Source organism: Pan troglodytes, chromosome 9 (genome assembly GCF_028858775.2).
Source record: "Pan troglodytes isolate AG18354 chromosome 9, NHGRI_mPanTro3-v2.0_pri, whole genome shotgun sequence".
In the NCBI taxonomy this organism is placed as follows: Eukaryota; Metazoa; Chordata; class Mammalia; order Primates; family Hominidae; genus Pan; species Pan troglodytes.
Genome location: NC_072407.2, coordinates 51,001,286 through 51,027,997, shown reverse-complemented (window position 1 = coordinate 51,027,997; position 26,712 = coordinate 51,001,286). Strand labels below are relative to the sequence as shown.

General features: G+C 39.1%; 1 protein-coding gene across 6 annotated transcripts in view; it reads right to left on the bottom strand.

Annotated features, from left to right (window-relative positions):
* The window catches only part of CSTPP1 (centriolar satellite-associated tubulin polyglutamylase complex regulator 1), a 223,319-nt gene that overhangs the window by 147,475 nt on the left and 49,132 nt on the right, over positions 1-26,712 (bottom strand). For 4 of the 6 annotated variants that reach the window (XM_016919771.4, XM_009460154.5, XM_063782452.1 and 1 more), the window contains 1 exon segment: positions 23,706-23,808. The exons of the other annotated variants lie outside the window; for them this stretch is intronic. In XM_016919771.4, the coding sequence (XP_016775260.1) occupies positions 23,706-23,808 (103 nt within the window). 6 annotated transcript variants of the gene reach the window in all.

The window sequence follows — 26,712 nt, the reverse complement described above, 5'->3', positions numbered from 1 at the left end:
ATCTATTAATCTGGATACCCAAATTCTTGTCTTCTCGTCATTCATCTTTCAATCTGTAAGTGTCAGAGACTTCTAGGAAATTTCTAGCATCTGGCATATTTCTCAGATACAAAAGAAAATGTAATAAAAATGTATTTTAAATGGATAATTCACAGTTTTTTTTGATAAAAAGTTTGACAGACTGACACAAATGTGTATTTTTGGAAAAACCGTGGGTGATAAATGTTTCAAATTCCTCAAATAGACTTCAATTCCACTTCTCTCACCACTTAAAAGTTAGTTTTAATATGTTCAGCTTTCCTTTATCTCAAATATTTCAATAATATATTAGGAAGTGTTTGGGGGGAATTTCATCAGCACTCAAGCAACTACTGAACAGGCAGAATCACATCTTGGGAAACTGATTAGATGTCCTTCCAAGAAAACTTCTGATACTTAGTAATACATCTTCTCTATTGGCAATTTCCAAGATTTTCCTGGGGAATCACACTGAAGCTTGAGAGAAGAAAAAAAATTTACCAGGGACAATGTTAACATCAAACAAAATCTAAATATTACCTGTAAATAAGAATAACAGTCCAATCATACCTCTTTTTCCCTACAAAGTAAAAGTCACTACCAAATAACATTTATGAGAATTCAGTTTCATCTGGTAACTAATACACTCCTAAATGACTCAAGAATGTACCAAAAAAATTAATAACAGTAATAGGGTTCTTGGTTGCAAGCAACAGAAACCAAATCTCACTATCTTAAGCAAAAAAGGGCTCTGCTGGAAGGGTATTATTAGTGGCTCACAAAATCCACAGGTGGCTGAACCATCAGACTTGAAAAACAGACAGGAATCAAAGGAGCTTTGGAGGCTGAGCATCAGGAAACTAGGCAAAGGTCTCACCACAACAGTCTGATCCATAAGCAGCTACTGCAACTGACACATCTTTCCACTCCAGTCTCTTTGCTTAAGATAGCCAGAGACAGATTCTGTTGCTTCGGCCAAGAACATTTACTGCTAAGGAATTTGTATAAAGTGAGACTCTTTGAAGAAAAGCTGGTCCCACTCTTTTGAGGAATTTCATTTCTCAACATGATCTCCATTCCCATCCACTTTCCTCTTTTTGCCAAGGCACACTAAACTTGGGATCTACTTTTTATTTCCACTCCTTTCCCAAGTAGTCTTCGCTTCCCGGAGTTCCATTCTCCCTTCTCTGTCTGATAATTATCTACACATTCTTTAAAACTAAAGTAATGTCACTATTCTGTGAATTCTTTCCTGACCGTATAAATAATCACTTTTCCTGTCAAAGTTTACTCACTAGTCCAGAACTTCTAATGCTCTATTTTAATTGTATTTGTGTCACTATCTAATTTTTACATGACAGTGAATTTCTTGAGGACCATATCTGACACACAGTGATTGGCATATGATAACTATTTAATAAATAGTTACTGAATTTTAAAAATTAAAAGAAGACCAAACAATGAGTTTCTCAGCATTTATGAGGTACTGTCTTTGCCTTTTTTTTTTTTCTTTTTGAGACAGAGTCTTACTCTGTCACTCTGTTGCCCAGGCTAGAGTGCAGTAGTGCGATCTTGGGTCACTGCAACCTCCCTGCAACCTCTGCCTCCCAGGTTCAAGCAATTCTTCTGCCTCAGCCTCCCAAGTGGCTGGGATTACAGGCGCCTGCCACCACACCCAGTTAATTTTTCTATTTTTAGTAGAAATGGGGTTTCACCATGTTGGCCAGACTGGTCTCGAGCTCCTGACCTCAGCTGATGCTCCCGCCTTGGCCTCCCAAAGTGCTGGGATTACAGGCATGAGCCACCACACTCAGCCATTTTACCTTTCTACTTATTTCAATATAATTGAGCCTTCCACAAACTGGCCCTATCCTCATTATATATTTTCTGTTTGTTGCTTTTTACCTTGTACTAGTCCTCCATGAGTCAAATTAGATTCCTTTATGATCCCTTGCAGTGTATGATATTTTCTACTTCAATTAATTATTAATATGTTCCATCAGAATGCAAGTTTTAAAAGAGTTCTTCCTCCAATAAAAGTAGAGTAGGTAATTCAGACTAACTCTTCTGGCTGAGAAAAAAATGGATAAATTATTAAAGACAATTGTCTGAAGTCATCAGAGAGCCACCAAGGCAAATGAAGAATGACAAGGCCAAGTTATGAGAGAATAAAACCGAGAAAGGTGAGCTGAGCATTTAGTGCCACTTTTCCCAATGTGTAGGGTTTCTAAACAGAAGGGTCCATGGACTAAATTCAAGAGATCCACACACTTGGATGGGGAAATTTTTTTTTTTTTTTAGATGGAGTCTTGCTCTGTTGCCCAGGCTGGAGTGCAGTGGTGTGATCTTGGCTCACTGCAAGTTCCACCTCCTGGGTTCCTGGCATTCTCCTGCCTCAGCCTCCTGAGAAGCTGGGACTACAGGAGCCTGCCACTACGCCCGGCTAATTTTTTTGTATTTTTAGTAGAGACGGGGTTTCACCGTGTTAGCCAGGATGGTCTCGATCTCCTGACCTTGTGATCTGCTTGCTCAGCCTCCCAAAGTGCTGGGAGGCATGAGCCAGGGAAATTTTTATGTTTATTTTTACTAACCTCTAACTGGAATTTGGCATTTCCTTCTATTATGAATATAAGCATAGCAGAATTAACAGTACCTGTGACTCTTTCAATAATAGAAATCTCAGATATTGGCTAGGCACAGTGGTTCACACCTGTAATCCCAGCACTTTAGGAGGCTGAGGCAGGAGGATGACTTGAGGACTGGAGTTTGAGAGTAGCCTGGGCAATATAGCAAGACCAAATCTTTACAAAAAACTTTAAAATAAAAAAAAAAGAAACCTCAGATATTTTCATATAACATTACTGTCATACCAGATATCTCACAATATCATTTATACTTATCACCACTTCAGAAATAAGGTATTATTATATCACTGGTAGCTCTAGGGGCCTCTGCCAGTTCTGGAAGATTCAACTGATACACTAAGCAGTTAATAATTTTGAATTAATGTTAAGTTCCTGAGTTTTCAAATGACTGTTAGGGCTTGCAGATAAAAAATCAGAGTTGGCTGGGCGCGGTGGCTCACACCTGTAATCCCAGCACTTTGAGAGGCCAAGGCGGGCAGATCACCAGGTCAGGAGTTCGAGACCAGCCTGGCCAGCACGGTGAAACCCCGTCTCTACTAAAAACAAAAAATTAGCCTGGCATGGTGGCGCATGCCTGTAATCCTAGCTACTTGGGAGGCTGAGGCAGGAGAATCACTTGAACCTGGGAGGCAGAGGTTGCAGTGAGCCAAGATCATTCCACTGCACTCCAGCCTGGGCGACAGAGTGAGACTCAGTCTCAAAAAGAAAAGAAAAAAAAAATTAGAGTTCAGGACCCACCCACGTTGGGGGCTGGGACTCTGGTAAACCCTAAAGCTCTTTTGGCACTCCTCAGAGCTATACTGAAAATCAGCCCTCCCTGATATGTAAATCTATATTCAAATCCTTTCAAACCCTCATGGGATTGAGGTAATCCAGGATTGCTAGTGCCCAGGCCATCTGCCAAAAGCAAATATAAATCCCCTCCGAAGAAAGATAACATCATTCTGGGCCTCACATTATCTGTATAGTTTTTCAATTTACATAACTCATACACAATTTACATAACTCAACTAGAGAAAAAAAAAAGTATAACACAAGATAAGATAATGGAGTAAAAAAAAAATGGATAGGACAGAAAACAGAAACAGACCCACAGGGTATCCAGACAATAAATTATGGACTTTGTAATAACCATGCTTTATTTACTATGTTCAAGCAAATGAAAGACAAGATTTAGCAAGGAAACAAACAAAAACTGAATAAAAATACTTGAACTAAAAAAAATACAATAATTAGAATTAAGAACTCAGTAGATGGGTTTAATAGTAAATTACACAGAAATGAAGAGAGAATTAATGACCTGGAAAATAGATCAGAAGAAAATATCCAGAATAAAGCATAAACTACAAAATGATGGGCTGGGCATGGTGGCTCATGACTGTAATTCCAGCACTTTGGGAGGCCGAGGCAGGCAGATCATTTGAGGTCAGGAGTTTGAGACCAGCCTGCCCAACATGGTGAAACCCCATCTCTACTAAAAACACAAATTAGCCAGCCACGGTGGCGGGCGCCTGTAATCCCAGCTACTCAGGAGGCTGAGGCAGAAGAATCACTTGAACCTGGAAGGCAGAGTGGGTTGAACCTGGGAGGCAAACCTGGGTTGCAGTGAGCCAAGATAGTGCTACTGCACTCCAGCCTGGGTGACAGAGTGAGACTCTGTCTCAAAAAAAAAAAAAAAAAACCACACAAAATGATAGAAAATGCAAAAAAGAGCATAAGAGACAGAGAATACTATGAAAAGGTCTAATGTTTGTGTAATTAGAATCCCAATAGGAGTAAAGAGAGGGTAGAGGCCAGTCGTGTTGGCTCATGTCTGTAATCCCAGCACTTTGGGAGGGCGAGGCAGGAGGATCACTTGAGCCCAGGAGTTTGAGACCAGTCTGGGCAAGATGGCAAGACCCTATCTCTAAAAAAAAAAAAAGAAAAATTAGCTGAGTGTGGTGGCGTGCAACTGTGGTCCCAGCCACTTGGGAGGCTGAGTGAGGCAAGAGGATTGCCTGAGCCCAGGAGGTAGAGGCTGCAGTGAGCCATGACTGCACCACTGCACTCCAACCTGGGTGACAGACAGAGATCCTGCCTCAAAAAAAAAAAAGAGACAGAGACAGAGAGAGAGTAGAACAGAAGTAAATTTGAAGAGCTAATTATTGAGAATTTTCCAGGACTGATAAATGATATCAAGCTATAGGTTCAAGAAGCACTAAGAACACCGAATAGTTTAAATATAAAGAAAAGCAAAACTAGACACATTACACTAAAACTATCAAAAACCAAAGACCAAGTAGAAATATCCAAAAACCATCCAGAGATTTAAAAAAAGATTATTTTCAAAGAAGCAAGAATAAAACTGAGAGCAACTTCTCAACAAAGTCAGTAGAAACCAAAAGATAATGGAATGGTAAAACAGCTGCCAACCTAGAATTTATCTCAGGAGAAAAACTGCCCTTCAAAAATGAGGTGAAAATGTAAATAAGACGTATAGATTAGTTGATAGTTTTGAATTAATATTAAGTTCTTGATTTTGGCAGTTATATTATGGATACAGGAAATGTTAACATTAGTAGAAGCTGTATGAAATGGATGTGGGAACTCCATATATAGATTTTTTTAAACTTTGTGTAAGTCCAAAATTATTCACACACATTCTAAAAAGGTAAAATGAAAACAATTTCAGAATGGAAGCTCCATAAGAGTTGAAATTTCTGGTCTGTTTTTTTCACTGCTATATCCCTAGTATCTAGAACGCTAAGACGTAGGCACTCAATAAATATATATTGAATGAATGAGTGAACAACAGTAGTAGCAGTAGCTACCAATTAATTCAACACTTATTGTATCTTAAGTGAAATGCCAAGCACTTTACTTTCATTAACTCATTTAATCATTCCAACAATTATGTAACATGGAATTTTATATTTTATATATGAGTCTCCCTATTTTATAGATGAGGTAAGCAATCTGCCCAAGATCTCATACCAGAAAGTGGCAGGCCCTCTAACATAGACCTATCTGATTCCAAAGTCCATGTTCTTAACCACTATGTTATGGTGCTTTCATGTTGCAAAATATGTCTCCTTTCTGTTTTGTTTATCCAAACTCTACCTTCCTTTCCAAAATTAAGACAAACTCCTCTATAATGACTCAACTAATTTTACTTAACTAATAGCCATTATTTTTCCTTACTCTCAATTCTCAGTGTACTGGGCCATATAACTTAATGCCAGTATATAAGGTCTTGTATTGCTCTGTAATTGTTCGTTATTCAATGAGTTTTACCTCTTTAACCAGATTACATCTTACAGGGAAGTGACCATATCTTATATTCCTATTAATATAGAGCACATTTGAAGCTCTATAACAATACTTAATATTTTTGTAAAGGGATGAAGAAAAACATTTCCATGCAAGAAACAGTGTTTTTGAATGCTTTAGTGATCAGGCTTACATGGTCTAAGATTCTAAACATAAAATTTGACTCACAAAAACAAAAAAACCACTATCTTAAAAAGTTTTTACATCAAATTTTCTGTAGTATCTCTTTTTCCTTATGACATTTTAGGGGATGTTCAGGGTAATTTGGACATAGCAGTACAAGTTCTCCTGGTTAAACCTTCTTGAGAGGGTATATAGATTGCATAGAAGGTAAAGTATGAGAGTGTGCAGATGAACAATTATCCCCACACATGTAAGCTGCAGTTTGTCCGGTGTAAATATACTCTCCCTGCCTGGAACTGCCTGTGTAATGTTCTCTCTTTGGGCTCTGTGGTTTCTCAATACATTCCAACTGTTCAGAGGCTGGAGCTTGGCTCTGCAAGCATAGATAAACAGCTTCCTGGAGCAGTCTGCCAGCATGAGGAGCAATGACCTCAGCAGAGAAAGTCTGCTTTTCATTACCCTGAGCCCATCACTGTACTGCTAGAGCTAAGAGTGGGAACAACACAAGTTGGATAGAGTTGACTGACTCAAGTCTCCCATTACACCTTGAGTTTTAAAATTCTGTATCTAGAGGAAAGGGGGTAAAGACAGGAAGTGAGAAAATGGCATATGCAAAGAAAACAAAGATAGAAAAACTTTCTTAGGCTATTCTGTGAATGAACTAAATGATGAGTGAAGTGGTTAAGAGTCATGCAAGCAATCATTGAATGTTTTAGTCTCCAAAAACGTACACAAAATACAGGGCAAGAAAGAAGTGTTATAGAAAGTAAGAGAGGCCAGGTACAGTGGCGCACACCTGTAATTCTAGCATTTTGGGAGGCTGAGGCAGGAGGATAACATGAGCCCAGGAGTTCAAGACCAGTTTGAGCAATAAAATGAGACCCCTGTCTCTATAAAAAAGAAAAAAAAAGTTAGCTGGTTATGGTGGCACGCACCTGTGGTCATGGCTACATGGGAAGCTGAGGCAGGAGGATTGCTCGAGCCCAGGAGGTTAAGGCTGCAATGAGCCATGTTTGTGCCACAACTCCAGCCTGGGTGACAGAGTGAGACACTATCTCAAAAAACAAAAACAAAAACAAACCAGTAACAACAACAACAACAAAAAACAAAAGAGAGACTAAAAAGTCCTCAAGATCTTCAACTCTGATGCCATTTAAAGTGAGAGAAAAGGAAGACTATCCAGATCCACAGAGATACAAAAATCCCAGAAAAGTGGAGCTTAAGGAGAACAACACATAATGAAGATGAATTATATATAGCCAGACATCTTGCATGTGTAATTTCATGTGATTTGCATAACAACCCTAGAAGATAGGTATTATCATCCCTAGCAATAATCTAGACCTAGAAAATTATAATACAATGACATTAACAAAGACATTTGTTGTTGATATTATTTAATGACAAAGGGATGATTTCAAGTCTGATTCTACGGCCACCCAGGAAACAATGCTTTTCCCAAACATCTCTCATTGTACTATTATCTATTGTTGCAGCCCCAGAACTCAGCAATACTAGAACTGTGACCTAGAAGAAATGTACACACTTGTGCCACTTTCTGATAAGACAGTTTCTGCAGTGCTGGTAGCATTGCATCTGATAGTTGAAGAAGGGAATCACAATTATGTCCTCAGACAAGAAATTGGTTAGATATGACCCCTCCTGAAGGATCCTGAGAGACAATTTGTTTTTTGGAGAAGTCACTGACTATAATGATGCACCTGCAAGGGGGCCGGGAGCTTAGAGACAGACAAACATCTTAGCAAATTCTAAAAGCAGAGCGAAGCTTCATTTGACTTTCATTTCACTTTTCTCAGGGAAGAAGAACCTTTGTGTTACTGCCAAAATCCTAACTGTCCTTCCTTCCTCTCTGTCCCCTCCACCCCCATGCCAGCTCATTAAAGATCTTCTGGTTAAAGGTGCCAAATTGTGTCATTCTTTCCTACTCCAGTGCCAAGCCTGTGCCACTGGCACCACAGATTGATCTGCTAGAGTTCTGAGCAAATTATGGAAGAAATTAAAAGCACTGAAAATTTTAAATTGTTCTGTTGCTGGCGAAGTAAAGCTTTTTAAACTTCTTATTCTTCTTGTAGAGACGGGGTCTCATTGTGTTGCCCAGGATGGCCTCAAACTCCTGGCCTCAAGTGATTTTCCCACCTTGGCTTCCCAAAGTGCTGGGATTATAGGTGTGAGCCTATAATCTGGCCTAGTTTCTTAACTTTTGATGACTGACTTTACATTGCTAATGGCATGACACTTGTTAATTAAGACTCGTGTGAGTGTACTTGATTGCCAGACGAGTATTCAGGGAATTATCAGAGTGGTGGTGTGAAGGAATATCAGGGCTTGGACCAAATAAAGATCCTTCATATTATTTATAGATTGAAATAAATCAAGTTATTTATCTAAGGGGAGATATTTTAATGTAAAAAATCAGACCTAAATTTTATACTAGCTAGCTGCAAAAGCAGCTCCCATGAAAACAGAAATAGTATCATTGGGGCTTGAGAACACTTCAGCCAAGGATGGTGTTTCTTCATTTCCTCTTATTGAATGGTTTCATAACAGATAAGTTTCTCTTAACTTGTAGAAGGCAGGGGGTGGGGTGGGGGGAACAAGGTCTTTCCTGACAGGGAGAATCTGGGCCCAATTACTACTTCTGTAACCTTTGACTCTGACTTCTAAACGAGTCAAGGGATCAGTGGGCTGTGAAATAGCTTCCTCCATTACCAGGTCAAGTGCTGCTGGATAGTTTCCTGTAACCATAATACAAAGGGACTGAAGAAGTGAGATGGATTCTACAAAAACAGGCAACTTCTTGCATCCTCAATGACCCTGGATTTTTAAGTTTCAAAACAGATTTTGACTCTTAACTCACCACCATGGCTCCCTGCAGTCTTTTTGCTATAGCATACCTCTAGTAATACAGAAAAGAGCCAGAAAGAATCCTCTATAGATTTGGCTCTATGATGGTCTAACAGAGGTGCCTGGCCTAGTAACAGTGGGGATAGGGTTGCTTTAACTGAAGGCAAATCTCTTCCTGACAATTATCTGAGTCTGTGGGAAACCAGATGCTGACAATGAGAAACAGGTAATTTTCTGTTACAATGTTTAACAGCTAAGAACTGAACTATGGAAAAAAGTCAGGGGAGGGGGTGGGTAAAGGGGGAAGCATTACCCCTTTTGAAGAAGTCTATAATAGGATTAGTCACCATTACTTTACCACACCACATTTTGGCTCAATTTAACGTAAATAAGTAGAGAAAACATGAGCAGAAATGGCCCAAAGAAGTCTCAGGTCCATCTCTCATTCAGAGCTACAAGCCTGGAAATCAGTGAAGTCTTGGTTTGTTCTGATGTGCTTCTTGTTGCCTCACACCTGCTCCTCTGTTACCATGGACACAAGAAGAACCCCAAACAGCATTATTTAAACTCTAGATGGTGAATGATCCTTAAAAAATCTGTCACCTTTAGAATGAATGTTTATGCCCTGATTGTTATAGATTATGTAGGAAAGAAGTGGGTCATCTTTTCACAGGGCTTAAAGCACCTGTCTGAAAAAAAAAATAACAAGAAATGATACATATTTTATAATCATGGATTGTTTTCATTAGAGTTACGTTTTAAGTTATTTAGGAATATGCACTATTACCTATGTAACAAACCTGCACGTTCTACACATGTATCCCAGAACTTAAAGTAAAAGAAAAGAAAAAAGAAAAAAAAAAACAGGTATGCACTATTGGAATCTCTTTTTTTCTCCAAGGATGAATTAATGAAGTTCATATTTTACGGATTTATTTGAATCAAAATTAATTCTGATGATTAACATGTATCAAAATGAAATTATTAATGCTCCTTTTCTAAAAACTGACAAAGATTTCCATCTCCATATTTATACTATGTAGTGTAGAACACAAATACTTTTGATGATGAATTATTTTATTTACTTTCACTGGTTAAATAGGAGCAGAGCATGAGGGAGGCCAATTACCCATGAGGGGATCCTAAGAACACTGCCTAGTAAGGGTACTCCATTCTCAGTAGCAACAAATAAAATCAATCAAATGATCATTTTTGGACACAGGAAGCTTACTTAGATAATCAAGGTGGACAAAGAAAAGGTGCATCACCCTCTGAGCTAAGTTATTGGCTCTCTGATGGGATGAGCTCTCAATCGTCATCTCTTCCAAGAGGACTTCCCTGTCCATACTATATATTACCTTACTCTGGCTGTTTTCTTGTTATTTGTCTTGTTACAGTTACCAGCTGTGTAACCATGAGAATGTTACTTTTATGCGCCTGAATTTCCTTATGAGTAAAATGAGGATAATACTAATACCCTGTTTATATAGAACTGTGAAGATTAAATAAAATAATGGATATTATATGCTTAGAACAGTGCCTAGCAGTGTTTATTAACTATTAGCTATTCTCATCCCCATCAGTTTGCTTGTTTATTGATTATTGCCCTCATTAAAACACTAGGTTCATAAAGATAGGTACCTTATTTGTCTTGCTCACTGCTCTATTCCCATTGCATAGTACACACAGGCACAGAGTAGGTGCCCAAAAGTAATTTGTGAATGAATAATTCACAAATGAATGCTGCATATTCTCACGTATCCTTAAAATAAACCAAAGGTAGTCTGTGTACTTCTTTCCCTTTCAACCAAAACAGTCATCATAAAAACTTCACCAAAAAACTAAAATCATCCTTTAAAAAACGAAAACAAGACACTTGATCATAAAAGCAAGCTCTCCTGGGCCCACCAACCAAGACCACAGAATATTATTCTTTTCTATATTAGTATGTGGAAGTCAAGCTCCCTGATGCCATAGTGTTGGAACTATCAATTTAGCCTGTGAAGAATGGTTCCCAATTCTGATACAAATTCTCAGATTTCATCCTGTTTTTCTCTCATCATTATTTGCCAATGTCTCAAAAAGCCACATTTCTCATTTTATCTTTACCACAAGAATCTGGTCACACTCTGCTGTGGTTTCTAAGTTAGAGCTACTCTTGCCCATTTTCTTGGATGTATTTCTTCAGAGGTCCTGACCCAGCGCTGACATTTGGCCTATTCTTAGAGTAGCACCTCTAAATATTAATTTCTTTTACCTTCCACTGGTTGAAGGACAACATTCAGAGGTAGAGGTTACATACAACATAAAAGAAAATCCTCTGGGATTTAGTATCCGTCTTTCAAGAGTGTCCAGAGGAATATGATCTACAGAGCTCATGGTCTTGCAGACATACACAAAGTACTGTTCAGCCACTTGTGTTTTACAGTTTATCCAGATTTGCTGGAACAGTCATGGACTTGTTTGAAAACACCAACAACCAAGGAGTGACAGACAGCATAGGTGAGAGGGCAAGCAGACCCAGAGAAGAAAATCAGAAGAGAAGCCTTCCAAATACAATTTCAAGGAGTACTTTTATCACTGTTTAAAGGTAAATCACCCACGGCTAAATATATGAAAGTCTCAAGATGTGAACTCGAAACTGTAAGATGGAAGGATACCGTTAACATATTTTTGAAAATCATGCTTCCTGCTCTTTATAGTCAGCTCTAGTTGCATCCCCCAAAAGGCCATATTAAACATTTAAATGGCAGTAAACTGAGGTCACCAGCTAAGGCTGTGTGATAAGCTCGCAAAGTATAGTTCATAAGGGAGAATTCAAAAATAGTAGAAATTATAGCTAGAAGAAACCTCCAAATATGATCTGGTTAGCCCTCTAGCAACATTAAGCAGTAAAGTGGCTTGGAGGCAGTAGAGAACAGTGGACTCTATAATACTGCAGATGAGGCTTGATTCCTGAGTCTGTCACTTAACAGCTTGTGAACTTGAAGAAGCTATTTTAACCTTTCTGAGCATCCACTTCCTCCTCTATAAAACAGAGATAACAATAATAATAGTACCCATCTCAAAGAATTGTAGTAGCTGAGACATGGTATTAGTTTAGTAAAAACTGCATGTTATAATATATAATTATTATTATATTATTATTATTATCATGTAAGGCTTTATTAAACCCACTTCAAAGATGAGGCAACTGAAGCCCATATTTCAGAAATTTGCCCAGGGTTATAGAGTGAGGACTTAGAAGAATAAGCAGCTCTTTTTCCTTCTAGGGTAGTGCTCTTTCCACTTCACTATGTTTCTCTTATTAATCAATACAAAACTGAAGCCTGAGGGCAGGCGCGGTGGCTCACACCTGTAATCCCAGCACTTTGGAAGGCCGAGGCAGGCGGATCACAAGGTCAGGAAATCGAGACCATCCTGGCTAACACGGTGAAGCCCCCTCTCTACTAAAAATACAAAAAACAAAAATTAGCCGGGCATGTGGCGGGCACCTGTAGTCCCAGATACTCGGGAGGCTGAGGCGGGAGAATGTCGTGAACCTGAGAGGCGGAGCTTGCGGTGGGCCGAGATCGCGCCACTGCACCCCAGCCTGGGCGACAGAGCAAGACTCCATCTCAAAAAACAAAACAAAACAAAAAAACTGAAGCCTGAAAGTGAAGGATTTTCACTAACTAAATCAAATTCACAAAGTAAACTCAGGAGCTTCCATCATCCAGGTCTCCTTGTCTACCAAATTATACTTACACTACTTCCCATTCTGTCATACATCCACACCTTTCAGGTCTTCAAAAAAAAAGAAAACCCAAAAGTTTCTGGAGCTGGTTTACTTTTCACTTCTTAGAATAATTTACCTCAGGCCAATCTGGTGTCATAGACTTATGGAAGTGTCAGGTATGTGTCACTCGTATATTATGTAAATTTCAGCTTTCTGGGGACAAGAAACAGCCTGCTTGGCAAGTACATTTCTATCAGCACTGTAGAAAATCTTACGATTTTTTTGCAACAGTGTGTTGGTAGATAAAAGCTGCCTACAGTCAGCCTTACTGTTGGTTCACTACAGCTCAGCATTGGCTACACAGAACAAGTGGAATTCACTTTTGGAGTGCAAGGCGCACAGTATACAGCTTCTAAAATGGCAGAATATAGAGCTTTACCAAAGAGAATCAAGAAAGGGAGGAAAAGGGGAGGTTCCAAGATGGCCGAATAGGAACAGCTCCAGTCTACAGCTCCCAGCGTGAGCGACGCAGAAGACGGGTGATTTCTGCATTTCCAACTGAGCTTTGAAGAGGGTAATGGATTTCCCAGCACAGAGTTTGAGATCTGAGAATGGAAAGACTGCCTCCTCAAGTGGGTCCCTGACCCCCGAGTAGCCTAACTGGTAAGCACCTCCCAGTAGGGGCCGACTGACACCTCATACGGCTGGGTGCCCCTCTGAGACAAAGCTTCCAGAGGAACGATCAGGCAACTACATTTGCCCCTCTGCAATATTTGCGGTTCTGCAGCCTCCGCTGGTGATACCCAGGCAAACAGGGTCTGGAGTGGACCTCCAACAAACTCCAACAGACCTGCAGCTGAGGGTCCTGTCTGTTAGAAGGAAAACTAACAAACAGAAAGGGCATCCACACCAAAACCCATCTGTACGTCACCATCATCAAAGACCAAAGGTAGATAAAACCACAAAGATGGGGAGAAACCAGAGCAGAAAAGCTGAAAATTCTAAAAATCAGAGTGCCTCTTCTCCAAAGAAACGCAGATCCTCGCCAGCAACAGAGGAAAGCTGGACGGAGAACGACTTTGACGAGTTGAGAGAAGAAGGCTTCAGACGATCGGTAATAACAAACTTCTCCGAGCTAAAGGAGGATGTCCGAATCCATCGCAAAGAAGCTAAAAACCTTGAAAAATGATTAGACGAATGGCTAACTAGAATAACCAGTGTAGAGAAGACCTTAAATGACCTGATGGAGCTGAAAACCATGGCACAAGAACTATGTGACGCACACACAAGCTTCAGTAGCCGATTTGATCAACTGGAAAAAAGGGTAAGAGTGATTGAAGATCAAATGAATGAAATGAAGCAAGAAGAGAAGTTTAGAGAAAAAAGAGTAAAAAGAAACGAACAAAGCCTCCAAGAAATATGGGACTATGTGAAAAGACCAAATCTACATCTGATTGGTGTACCTGAAAGTAATGCGGAGAACGGAACCAAGTTGGAAAACACTCTTCAGGATATTATCCAGGAGAACTTCCCCAACCTAGCGAGGAAAGCAAACATTCAAATTCAGGAAATACAGAGAACACCACAAAGATACTCCTCGAGAAGAGCAACTCCAAGACACAAAATTGTCAGATTCATCAAAGCTGAAATGAAGGAAAAAATGTTAAGGACAGCCAGAGGGAAAGGTCGGGTTACCCACAAAGGGAAGCCCATCAGACTAACAGCGGATCTCTTGGCAGAAACTCTACAAGCCAGAAGAGAGTGGGGGCCAATATTCAACATTCTTAAAGAAAAGAATTTTCAACCCAGAATTTCATACCCAGTCAAACTAAGCTTCATAAGTGAAGGAGAAATAAAATCCTTTACAGACAAGCAAATGCTGAGAGATTTTGTCACCACCAGGCGAGCCCCTGAAGGAAGCACTAAACATGGAAAGGAAAAACCAGTACCAGCCACTGCAAAAACATGCCAAATTGTAAAGACCATCAATGCTAGGAAGAAACTGCATCAACTAAAGAGCAAAATAATCAGCTAACATCATAATGACAGGATCGAATTCACACATTAACAATATTAACCTTAAATGTAAATGGGCTAAATGCTCCAGTTAAAAGACACAGACTGGCAAATTGGATAAAGAGTCAAGACCCATCAGTGTGCTATATTCAGGAGACCCATCTCACATGCAGAGACACACATAGGCTCAAAATAAAGAGATGGAGGAAGATCTACCATGCAAATGGAAAACAAAAAAAAGCAGGGGTTGCAATCCTAGTCTTTGATTAAACAGACTTTAAACCAACAAAGATCAAAAGAGACAAAGAAGGCCATTACATAATGGTAAAGGGATCAATTCAACAAGAAGAGCTAACTATCCTAAATATATACGCACCCAATACAGGAGCACCCAGATTCATAAAGCAAGTCCTTAGAGACCTACAAAGAGACTTAGACTCCCACACAATAATAATGGGAGACTTTAACACCCCACTGTCAACATATGACAGATCAACGAGACAGAAAGTTAACAAGGATATCCAGGAATTGAACTCAGCTCTGCACCAAGCAGACCTAGTAGACATCTACAGAACTCTCCACCCCATATCAACAGAATATACATTCTACTCAGCACCACATCATACTTATTCCAAAATTGACCACATAGTTGGTAGTAAAGCACTCCTCAGCAAATGTAAAAGACCAGAAATTATAACAAACTCTCAGACCACAGTGCAATCAAACTAGAACTCAGGATGAAGAAATTCTCTCAAAACCAATCAACTACATGGAAACTGAACAACTTGCTCCTGAATGACTACTGGGTACATAATGAAATGAAGGCAGAAATAAAGATGTTCTTTGAAACCAACGAGAACAAAGACACAACATACCAGAATCTCTGGGACACATTTAAAGCAGTGTGTAGAGGGAAATTGATAGCAATAAATGCCCACAAGGGAAAGCAGGAAAGATCTAAAACTGACACCCTAACATCACAATTAAAAGAACTAAAGAAGCAAGAGCAAACAAATTCAAAAGCTAGCAGAAGGCAAGAAATAACTAAGATCAGAGCAGAACTGAAGGAGATAGAGACACAAAAAAACTTTCAAAAAATCAATGAATCCAGGAGCTGGTTTTTTGAAAAGATCAACAAAATTGATAGACCGCTAGCAAGACTAATAAAGAAGAAAAGAGAGAAGAATCAAATAGACGCAATAAAAAATGATAAAGGGGATATTACCACTGATCCCACAGAAATACAAACTACCATCAGAGAATGCTATAAACACCTCTACGCAAATAAACTAGAAAATCTAGAAGAAATGGATAAATTCCTGGACACATACACTCTCCCAAGACTAAACCAGGAAGAAGTTGAATCCCTGAGTAGACCAATAACAGGCTCTGAAATTAAGGCAATAATTAATAGCCTACCAACCAAAAGAAGTCCAGGACCAGATGGATTCACAGCTGAATTCTACCAGAGGTACAAAGAGGAGCTGGTACCATTCCTTCTGAAACTATTCCAATCAATAGAAAAAGAGGGAATCCTCCCTAACTCATTTTATGAGGCCAGCATCATCCTGATACCAAAGCCTGGCAGAGACATAACAAAAAAAGAGAATTTTAGACCAATATCCCTGATGAACATTGATGCAAAAATCCTCAATAAAATACTGGCAAACTGAATCCAGTAGCACATCAAAAAGCTTATCCACCATGATCAAGTGGGCTTCATCCCTGGGATGCAAGACTGGTTCAACATACACAAATCAATAAATGTAATCCATCATATAAACAGAACCAAAGACAAAAACCACATGATTATCTCAATAGATGCAGAAAAGGCCTTTGACAAAATTCAACAGCCCTTCCTGCTAAAAACTCTCAATAAATCAGGTATTGATGGGGTGTATCTCAAAATAATGAGCTATTTGTGACAATCCCACAGCCAATATCATACTGAATGGGCAAAAGCTGGAAGCATTCCCTTTGAAAACTGGCACAAGACAGGGATGCCCTCTCTCAACACTCTTATTCAACATAGTGTTGGAAGTTCTGGCTAGGGCAATCAGGCAAGAGAAAGAAATAAAGGGTATTCAATTAGGAAAAGAGGAAGTCAAATTGTCCCTCTTTGCAGATGACATGATTGTATATTTAGAAAACCCCATCATCTCAGCCCAAAATCTCCTTAAGCTGATAAGCAACTTCAGCAAAGTCTCAGGATACAAAATCAATGTGCAAAAATCACAAGCATTCCTATACACCAATAACAGACAAACTGAGAGCAAAATCATGAGTGAACGCCCATTCACAATTACTTCAAAGAGAATAAAATACCCAGGAATCCAACTTACAAGGGATGTGAAGGACCTCTTCAAGGAGTATTACAAACCACTGCTCAAGGAAATAAAAGAGGACACAAACAAATGGAAGAACATTCCATGCTCATGGATGGGAAGAATCAATATCGTGAAAATGGCCATACTGCCCAAGGTAATTTATAGATTCAATGCCATTCCCATCAAGCTACCAATGACTTTCTTCACAGAACTGGAAAAAACTACTTTAAAGTACACATGGAACCAAAAAAGAGCCCTCATTTCCAAGACAATCCTAAGCCAAAAGAACAAAGCTGGAGACATCATGCTATCTGACTTCAAACTATACTACAAGGCTACAGTAACCAAAACAGCATGGTACTGGCACCAAAACAGAGATATAGACCAATGGAACAGAACAGAGCCCTCAGAAATAATACCACACATCTACAACCATCTGATCTTTGACAAACCTGACAAAAACAAGAAATGGGGAAAGGATTCCCTATTTAATAAATGGTTCTGGGAAAACTGGCTAGCCATATGTAGAAAGCTGAAACTGGATCCCTTCCTTACACCTTATACAAAAATTAATTCAAGATGAATTAAAGACTTAAATGTCAGACCTAAAACCATAAAAACCCTAGAAGAAAACCTAGGCAAAAAAAAAAAAAGAAAAGAAAACCTAGGCAATACCATTCAGGACAGGCATGGGCAAGGACTTCTTCACGTCTAAAACACCAAAAGCAATGGCAACAAAAGCCAAAACTGAGAAATGGGGTATAATTAAACTAAAGAGCTTCTGCACTGCAAAAGAAACTACCATCAGAGTGAACAGGCGACCTACAGAATGGGAGAAAATTTCTGCAATCTACCCATCTGACAAAGGGCTGCTATCCAGAATCTACAAAGAACTTCAACAAATTTACAAGAAAAAATCAAACAACCCCATCAAAAAGTGGGCAAAGGATACGAACAGACACTTCTCAAAAGAAGACATTTATGCAGCCAACAGACACATGAAAAAATGCTCATCATCACTGGCCATCAGAGAAACGCAAATCAAAACCACAATGAGATACCATTTCACACCAGTTAGAATGGTGATCATTAAAAAGTCAGGAAACAACAGGTGCTGGAGAGGATGTGGAGAAATAGGAACATTTTTACACTGTTGGTGGGACTGTAAACTAGTTCAACCATTATGGAAGACAGTGTGGCGATTCCTCAAGGATCTAGAACTAGAAATACCATTTGACCCAGCCATCCCATTACTGGGTATATACCCAAAGGATTATAAATCATGCTGCTATAAAGACACATGCACATGTATGTTTATTGTGGCACTATTCACGATAGCAAAGACTTGGAACCAACCCAAATGTCCATCAATGATAGACTGGGTTAAGAAAATGGGCACATATACACCATGGAATACTATGCAGCCATAAAAAAGGATGAGATCATGTCCTTTGTAGGGACATGGATGAAGCTGGAAACCATCACTCTGAGCAAACTGTCACAAGGAGAGAAAACCAAACACCACATGTTCTCACTCATAGGTGAGCATTGAACAATGAAAACACTTGGACACAGGATGGGAAACATCACACACTGGGGCCTGTCTTGGGGTGGGGGGAGGGGGAAGGGATAGCATTAGTAGATATACCTAATGTAAATGACAAGTTAATGGGTGCAGCACACCAACATGGCACATGTATACATATGTAACAAACCTCCATGTTGTGCACATATACCCTAGAACTTAAAGTATAATAAAAAATAATAATAAATAAATAAAATAAAAAAAGAAAGGGAGGAAAAAACAAGAAAGTAGTCCTTATTATAACAAAATCTAGAAGAGTAGATAGTATTCAATAACTTAAAATATAGATACTGCTGTTGATTCAATAAATATTTAGCTAACATCTATTATATGCAAAGCATCATGCCAAGTACCAGGAATGCAAAGATGAAGAATAAATGAGGCCGGGCACAAATGGCTCACACCTATAATCCCAACACTTTGGGATGCCAAGGCGGGCAGATCACTTGAGGCCAGGAGTTCAAGACAAGCCTGGCTAACACGGTGAAACCCCGTCTCTACTAAAAATACAAAAATTAGCCAGGTATGGTGGCGGGTGCCTGTAATCCCAGCTACTCGGGAGGCTGAGGCGGGAGAATCTCTGGAACCCGGGAGACGGAGGTTGCAGTGAGCCAAGATTGCACCACTGCACTCCGGCCTGGGCAACAGAGGGAGACTCTGCCTCAAAAAAAAATTTAAATGATGCCTACCTTCAAGCAACCAGTGTAATAGGGAAAAGACTTGTAACAGAGATGGGGAGGGGAGTAAAATGAAAAAAGCCAGGAAGAAGCATTACCCCCAGAAGAGTCATATTTCACTTGGCAAGGAGCCTCAAGAGTGCTGGTACAGATTAAATGGTATAGAAACTTGACCCGTAGGCTTGTCAGTTCACTTGTCTGTTCTGTAAAAGCAAGCAAGGCTATTCAATCTCAGTCTTTATTCCCTGCCCACCTCATTTGCTCCAGCCCACATCATGAGAACAAATAAAATTCCTTTCTCTACTTCATCCTCCTTTAGAAGACTGGGTGAAAGGAACAACTTTACTCCCAGAAAGCTTCTTTTTCCAACGAACCTAAATGCCAATCCATAAAAAAATCTAGATTTCATTGAAAAGAACTTTAGAGTTCAGCAAAAGAGCTAGGGAATCTCAAGTATTCCCCTAACAGAAACCCAAGGTGAGGCCATTTGAATAGCTGTCTGATCTCCAAGGAGCCTCTGGAGAACAGAAAGGAAAAAAAAAAAAACAAAACTATGTTCAAGAAAGATGAACTTGAGTTCAAGATTCACTTAAATGGAAGCCTATAAGGATTACGTTCCTTTCTTAGAATGTTCCCAAAAACCAGAAGAAAAGGAAAGAGAATCCAAATGATTATATAAATATGTGATGGCATATGTATTTCTCTAGCACATCCTTTCATGAAGATTGCGTTTTGCATGGTACCGGTACAAAAACAGAAACATAGACCAATGGAAAGTACAGAAAACTCAAAAATAAAGCACACACTTAAAACAATCTTATCTTTGACAAGGCTGACAAAAACAAGCACTGGGGAAAGGACTCCCTGTTTAATAAATGGTGCTGGGATAACTGGCTAGCCATATGCAGAAGAATGAAACTGGACCCTTACCTTTCACTATATACAAAAATTAATTCAAGATAGATTAAAGATTTAAATGTAAGATCTCAAACTATAAAAATCCTAGAAGAAAACCTAGGAAATATCCTTCTCAACATCAGCCTTGGCAAATAATTCTTGGCCAAGTCCCCAAAAGCAATTGCAACAAAAACAAAAATTGACAAGTGGGACCTAATTAAACTAAAAAGCTTCTGCACAGCAAAAGAAACTATCAATAGACAACCTACAGAATGGGAAAAAATATTCACAAACTATGCATCCAACAAAGGTCTAATATCCAGAATCTATAAGGAACTTAAGAAGCAAAAACGAAATAATCCCATTTAAAAATGGTCAAAGGACATGAACAGACATTTTCTCAAAAGAAGATATATAAGTGGCCAAGAAACATATGAAAAAATGCTCATTATCACTCATCATCAGAGAAATGCAAATCAAAACCACAGTGAGATACCATCTCATGCCAGTCAGAATGACTATTATTAAAAAGTCAAAAAAAAAAACCAAACACAGATGCTGGCAAGGCTGCTGAGAAAAGAGGATGCTTATACACTGTTGGTGGGAATGTAAATTAATTCAGCTACTGTGGAAATGAGTTTGGAGATTTCTCAAAGAACTTAAAACAGAGCTACGATTTGACTCGGCAGTCCCATTCATTAGTGGGTATGCCAAAGGAAAATACATCATTCTCCCCATGCACTCGTACATTCATTGCTGCACTATTCACAATAGCAAAGACATGGAGTCAACCTAGGTGCCCATCAAGGTGAACTGGATAAAGAAAATATGGTACATATATACCATGGAGTACTATGCAGCCATAAAAAAGAATGAAATCATGTCCTTTGTAGCAACATGAATGGAGCTAGAGGCCATATCCTAAGTGAATTAATGTAGGTACAGAAAACCAAATACCACATGTTCTCACTTACAAGTGGGAGCTAAACATTGAGCATTCATGGACATGAACATGGGAGCAACAGACACTGTGGACTGCTAGAGGGGAGAAGGGAGAGGGGTAATGGGTCAAAAACTACCTATTGGGTACTATGCTCACTACCTGGGTGCAATGTACCCATGTAACAAACCTGCACATGTATTCCCTGTATCTAAAATAAAAGTTGGAAGAAAAAGAATATTAATGTGTTTTTAAAGTGTTTATCTCATTCAGCCTAAAAACAGTTCTGTGATATTCAAAAAGTGGTAATCAGTTGGGCATGGTGGCTCATGCCTACAATCCCAACACTTTGAGAGGCCAAGGTTCTCACCTGGAGTTCAAAACCAGCCTGGTCAACATACTGAAACCCTGTCTCTACAAAAGATAAATTTAAATTTAGCTGAGCATGATAGTACATACCTGTAGTCCCAGCTAGTGGGGAGGCTGAGGCAGGAGGATTCCTTGAGCCCAGGAGTTCAAGGCTACAATGAGCCATGATGATGCCACTGTACTCCAGCCTGAACAACGGAGTAAAATTCTATCTCAGAAAAATAAAAAAGGTAGTAATCATTTTGACTTTTACACATTCTAAGTATACTTTATAAAGAAGTATGACCTGTTTTTTTTTTTGAGACGGCCTCTCTGTTGGCCAGGCTGGAGTGCAGTGGCGCCATCTTGGCTCACTGCCACCTCTGCCTACTGGGTTCAAGCGATTCTCCTGCCTCAGCCTCCCTAGTAGCTGGGATTACAGGTGCGTGCCACCATGCCTGGCTGATTTTTGTATTTTTAGTAGAGATGGGGTTTCAACATGTTGGTCAGGCTGGTCTCCAACTCCTGACCTCATGATCTGCCCACCTCAGCCTCCCAAAGTGCTGGGATTATGGGCTTGAGCCACTATGCCTGGCCTAGGTATGACCTTTCAAATATATAATCTATGAAAGATATCCTCCCTCTAGAAATATTCCTTTAAAAATTTTTTTAAGTTCTAATTTTCATGGGTACATAGTAGGTGTATATATTTTTAGGGCACATAATATGTTTTGATACAGACATGCAATGTTAAATAATCATATCATGGAGAATAGGGTATCCACCCCATCAGGCATTTTTCCTTTGTGTTACAAACAATCTAAATGTACCCTTTGAGTTATTTTAAAATGAACAATTAAGTTATCATTGACCAGAGTCACCCTGTTGTGCTATCAAATAGCAGGTCTTTTTCATTCTTTTTTTTCTTTTTTTGTACCCATCAACCATCCCCACCTCTCCCCCCAGCCCCCTGCTACCCTTCCCAATCTCTGGTAACCATCCTTCTATTCTCTTTGTCCATGAGTTTAATTGTTTTGATTTTTACATCCCACAAACAAGTGAGAACATCCAATGTTTGTCTTTCTGTGCCTGGCTTATTTCACTTAACATAATGATCTTCAGTTCCATTCATGTTGTTGCAAATGACAGGATCTCATTCTTTCTTAGGGCCAAATAATACTCCATTGTGTATATGTACCACATTTTCTTTACCCATTCATCTGTTGATGGACACTTAGATTGCTTCCAAATCTTAGTACTCTAAACAGTGCTGTAACAAACATAGGAGTACTGATATTTATTCGATACACTAATTTCCTTTCTTTTGGGTATATACCCAGCAGTTGAATTGCTGGATCATATGGCAGCCCTATTCCTAGTTTTTTGAGGAACCTCCAAACTGTTCTCCACAGTGGTTATACTAATTTACAACCCCATCAACAGTGTAGAAGGGTTCCCTTTCTCCACATCCTCGCCAGCATTTGTTATTGCCTGTCTTTAGGATACAAGCCATTGTAACTGGGGTGAGATGTTATCTCATTGTAGTTTTGATTTGCATTTCTCTGATGATCAATGATGTTGAGCACCTTTGCTTATGCCTGTTTGCCATTTGTATGTCTTGTTTTGAGAAGTGTCTATGCACATCTTTTGTCCATTTTTTGATGGGATTATTGGATGTTTTCCTATAGAGATATTTGAGCTCCTTATATATTCTGGTTATTAATCCCTTGTCAGATGGGTAGTTTGCAAATATTTTCTCCCATTCTGTGGGTTGTCTCTTCACTTTGCTGATTAGAAATACACTTAAATCATTAAGTGATTGGCACAGCATCCTGTAGAAAGAAAACTGCAGAGGAACATTAGCCTAGATTCCATGAGAAAAGCCAGCCATGAAAAAAAGCAGGCTAGATGAACACCAGCGAAAGGAAATCAAAGTGAATATTTTGAATAAAGGAGAAAGTTAAAAGAGAAACCTACAGAAATAGATCTAATAGATCAAACACGCAGTTGTTAAGCTACTGTAATCAAAACTATTCATGAGACATCACTGGACAAAACTAGCTGCACCAAAGGCATGCTCCAAAACATGTTTGGGCGGCCCACAACCAACCTACCAAAACTAAACATTCACTGCCACTACCTAATCAGCATTGTCCTGCTCTGTTCCTCAAGTATCCTGCCTGCTTCCAAGCGCCTCCTCTGGGTTCACTGTATTAGTACAACATTCATGTACTTACTATTCAGTGAAGAACCTGGCAATTCCATATTGGCTAATATCTTCCCTGTTTTCTAGCAGCTGGCACACTGCATCCTCCATGTAGGTGAGGACATGTCGCTGAGCTGCAATCAAATAGCAAGAGAGAAAGAGAAAATAAGAGAAAGATTTTAAAAATAATGATCCCAATCCTAGTAGGAGGTCATGTGTAAGGCAATCCAGGTGTTGGCTCTGTCTGATGGCACTTCATCAGTGGACTGGAATAGGCAAAGCAAACTTGCTGACCCTAACTGAGCTATAGTCTCAAAGGATAGATTGGGAGATGATGTGAACATGACCAATTGCCATTTGACTGGCTGTTAGTATTAGCATCAACCCTTCATTCTTCATCTCAATCACAAGGGTGGGTTGAAGAGGAGATTTAGCACCATTCAGCAGATACACCTGGAAGTTCTTTTCTTTCTACCTCCTTCTATTCTTTTCCATTTCTGCATCAGAAACTTATCCCAGGGAGTTAGTAATTCCATGCTTGAAGCATGGATGGTATGATTGTAAAGAAAACTCTGGCCAGGCACAGTGGCTCACGCCTGTAATCCCAGCATTTTGGGAGGCTGAGGCGGGTGGATCACTTGAGGTCAGGAGTTCGAGACCAGCTTGGCAACATGGTGAAAACCTGTCTCTACCAATAATACAAAAATTAGCCAGATGCAGTGGCTACTTCCTGAGTAGCTAGTAATCCCAGCTACTCAGGAAGCTGCGGCAGGGGAATTGCTTGAACCTGGGAGGTGGAGGTTGCAGTGAGCCAAGATCATGCCATTGCACTCCAGCCTGGGCGACAGAGCCAGACTTCATTTCAGAACAGAAAAAAAAGAAAACTCAGTTAATTTAAATTAGAAAAAAAAAAAGTCACTGGAAAGGTTTAAGGACCATGAAAATTTTCGTACTGGTGTATATATAAGTTATTAACTTTGGTAAATAACAAGACCATGAAATCTATCTGGCTTGGTTTATTAGATGTCATGTTTTCTGCATTTGTTGTGACTTGGAAATGTGTGAGTTAATCATGGGCGTATAATAAAAAGTATGAGTATTAGAGTGAGACAGACCTGAGTTTGAATCATGGCTCTGTCTTGGTAGCTTAATCTTGGATAGTTACTTAGTCTACACCTGTTTTCTTCTTTATCAAGTGTGGAAAGCAATATAATTTAACTATGTTTCTCAAAATATGGTCAATCAATTTCTTGATCTGAATCCCCTGGGATGCCGTTTAAAACGCAGATTTATAGTCTGGCACTGTCCCAGATTTAGTGACCTTACATTTTTTACTACAGCCCAGTAATTTTTAACAAGTACTCCTGATGCTTCTTATGTACTCTTAAGTTTAAGAATCACTGGTTAAGAACCTGGGCTTTGGATTACAGAGAGTTGAGAGCTCCATTCTCAGCTCTGCCGCTTCCTAGTTATGTGACCATAAACAAATTATTCTTCAAGCCTATTCTTCATGGTAAAATGGGGATAATAATGGTACTTACATTATAGGGTTATGAGAAATAAATAAGATAATACAGGTAAAACACCACTATGTGTTTGGTACATAGTACGTGATTGATAACATGTTTCCTTAAAAGCCTGTCTCAAAGCGTTATTGGGAGTTTACTCAGTAAACAACATAGGCCAGAACTTCTTAGATGTCAGGTACTCAAATACTTCTTCCCTTTCTCTGAATTTTATCCTTAGGTATGACAGAGGTTTCCTGACAAACTTTACATAGAAGCTTCCAATTCAGTGTCCACATTTACCATAAAAAATTCAGAAAAATACTTTCATCTGGAGCAGTGAGAACAAAAAACCCCAAAGTGATGAATATCCTTCCAAAAAGCAATTCTATGAAGTTGCTGCCAAAGTAGACATTTACTTCTTTCACAGTTTCATTCCTCAGGAAAATATGATGGAATTACCTAAAATTTATAAATATTGGTATTTCAAAAAACTATTTCTGAAGTCCTGGTAGTCTAGTGAGGCTCATAAAACAAGTAAGTTTATCTGCCAACCTGAGCCCAAAAGTCTTCATTTGACCATAATGATCGCGGTGACCTAAGGTTTCACCACGTTCCCAGCAGCCTAAAGTCCAGATGGATGACCTGTTTACATTCTGTGACTCATTCTATCTAAATGAGTGCTTCCCAAAACTAACAACTATAAACCACTGCAAACCCTGACTGCCCACCCCCAACCCCACCCAAAAAGAGGTGAAAACAAAATCAGTGCCTCAACTCAACAGTTCATCCAACTAGAAAACTGTTTCTTTAAGAAACGGCCAAAACTAAGAGTGAAGCTGTGAGATAATACCTGCCAATTTCTGGCATTGTTTTCAAAATATAATAATTATAATTAGGTGTATATTAAATTGGGAGGGAAAATGGCCAGGGAAACATTAAAATCAGCTGCATTTTCACCTCTGTGTTCTCCTTCCTTTCTTCTATCGGTTTATCCTGATCTTATAAAAAGAGTCCTTCCTTAGGCTATATGGCCTTTTATGACTTAGCTCTACCTAAGGCTAGCACAGGATTTTTTTTTTTTCTTTTTGATGGTAGAAATGAAAGAGCTCTACTTAATAGCAAATCCTGCTGCTTCTCCTCCCTAGCTCCAGGGACTCAAAGTTAATGTGAAAGCTTTTTACGGGATAAATATTTTCAGAGCAGTAAAAATCAAAGTACTTTTGTCCTTCTAGAAAAAAAAAGCAGGAATTTTCAAGAAAATAGACTTTATACCAAAAATATAAAAAAGGAAAGAAAGAAATATATTGGACCATGCATGTTTAACATTTATCTACCAATCAGATATTTAGTTTCATATTACAAATAATAACAGCTACCATTTTTGAGTACTTGCACAATTTATTAAACAACAATGTGACAGATACAGTACTGTACTAATTGTTTCACATGCTTTATTCTATTTCTTCCAAATACAATCCTATAATAGTTATTCTTAGACTTCTATTTTTACAAGTGGGAGAACTGAGACTT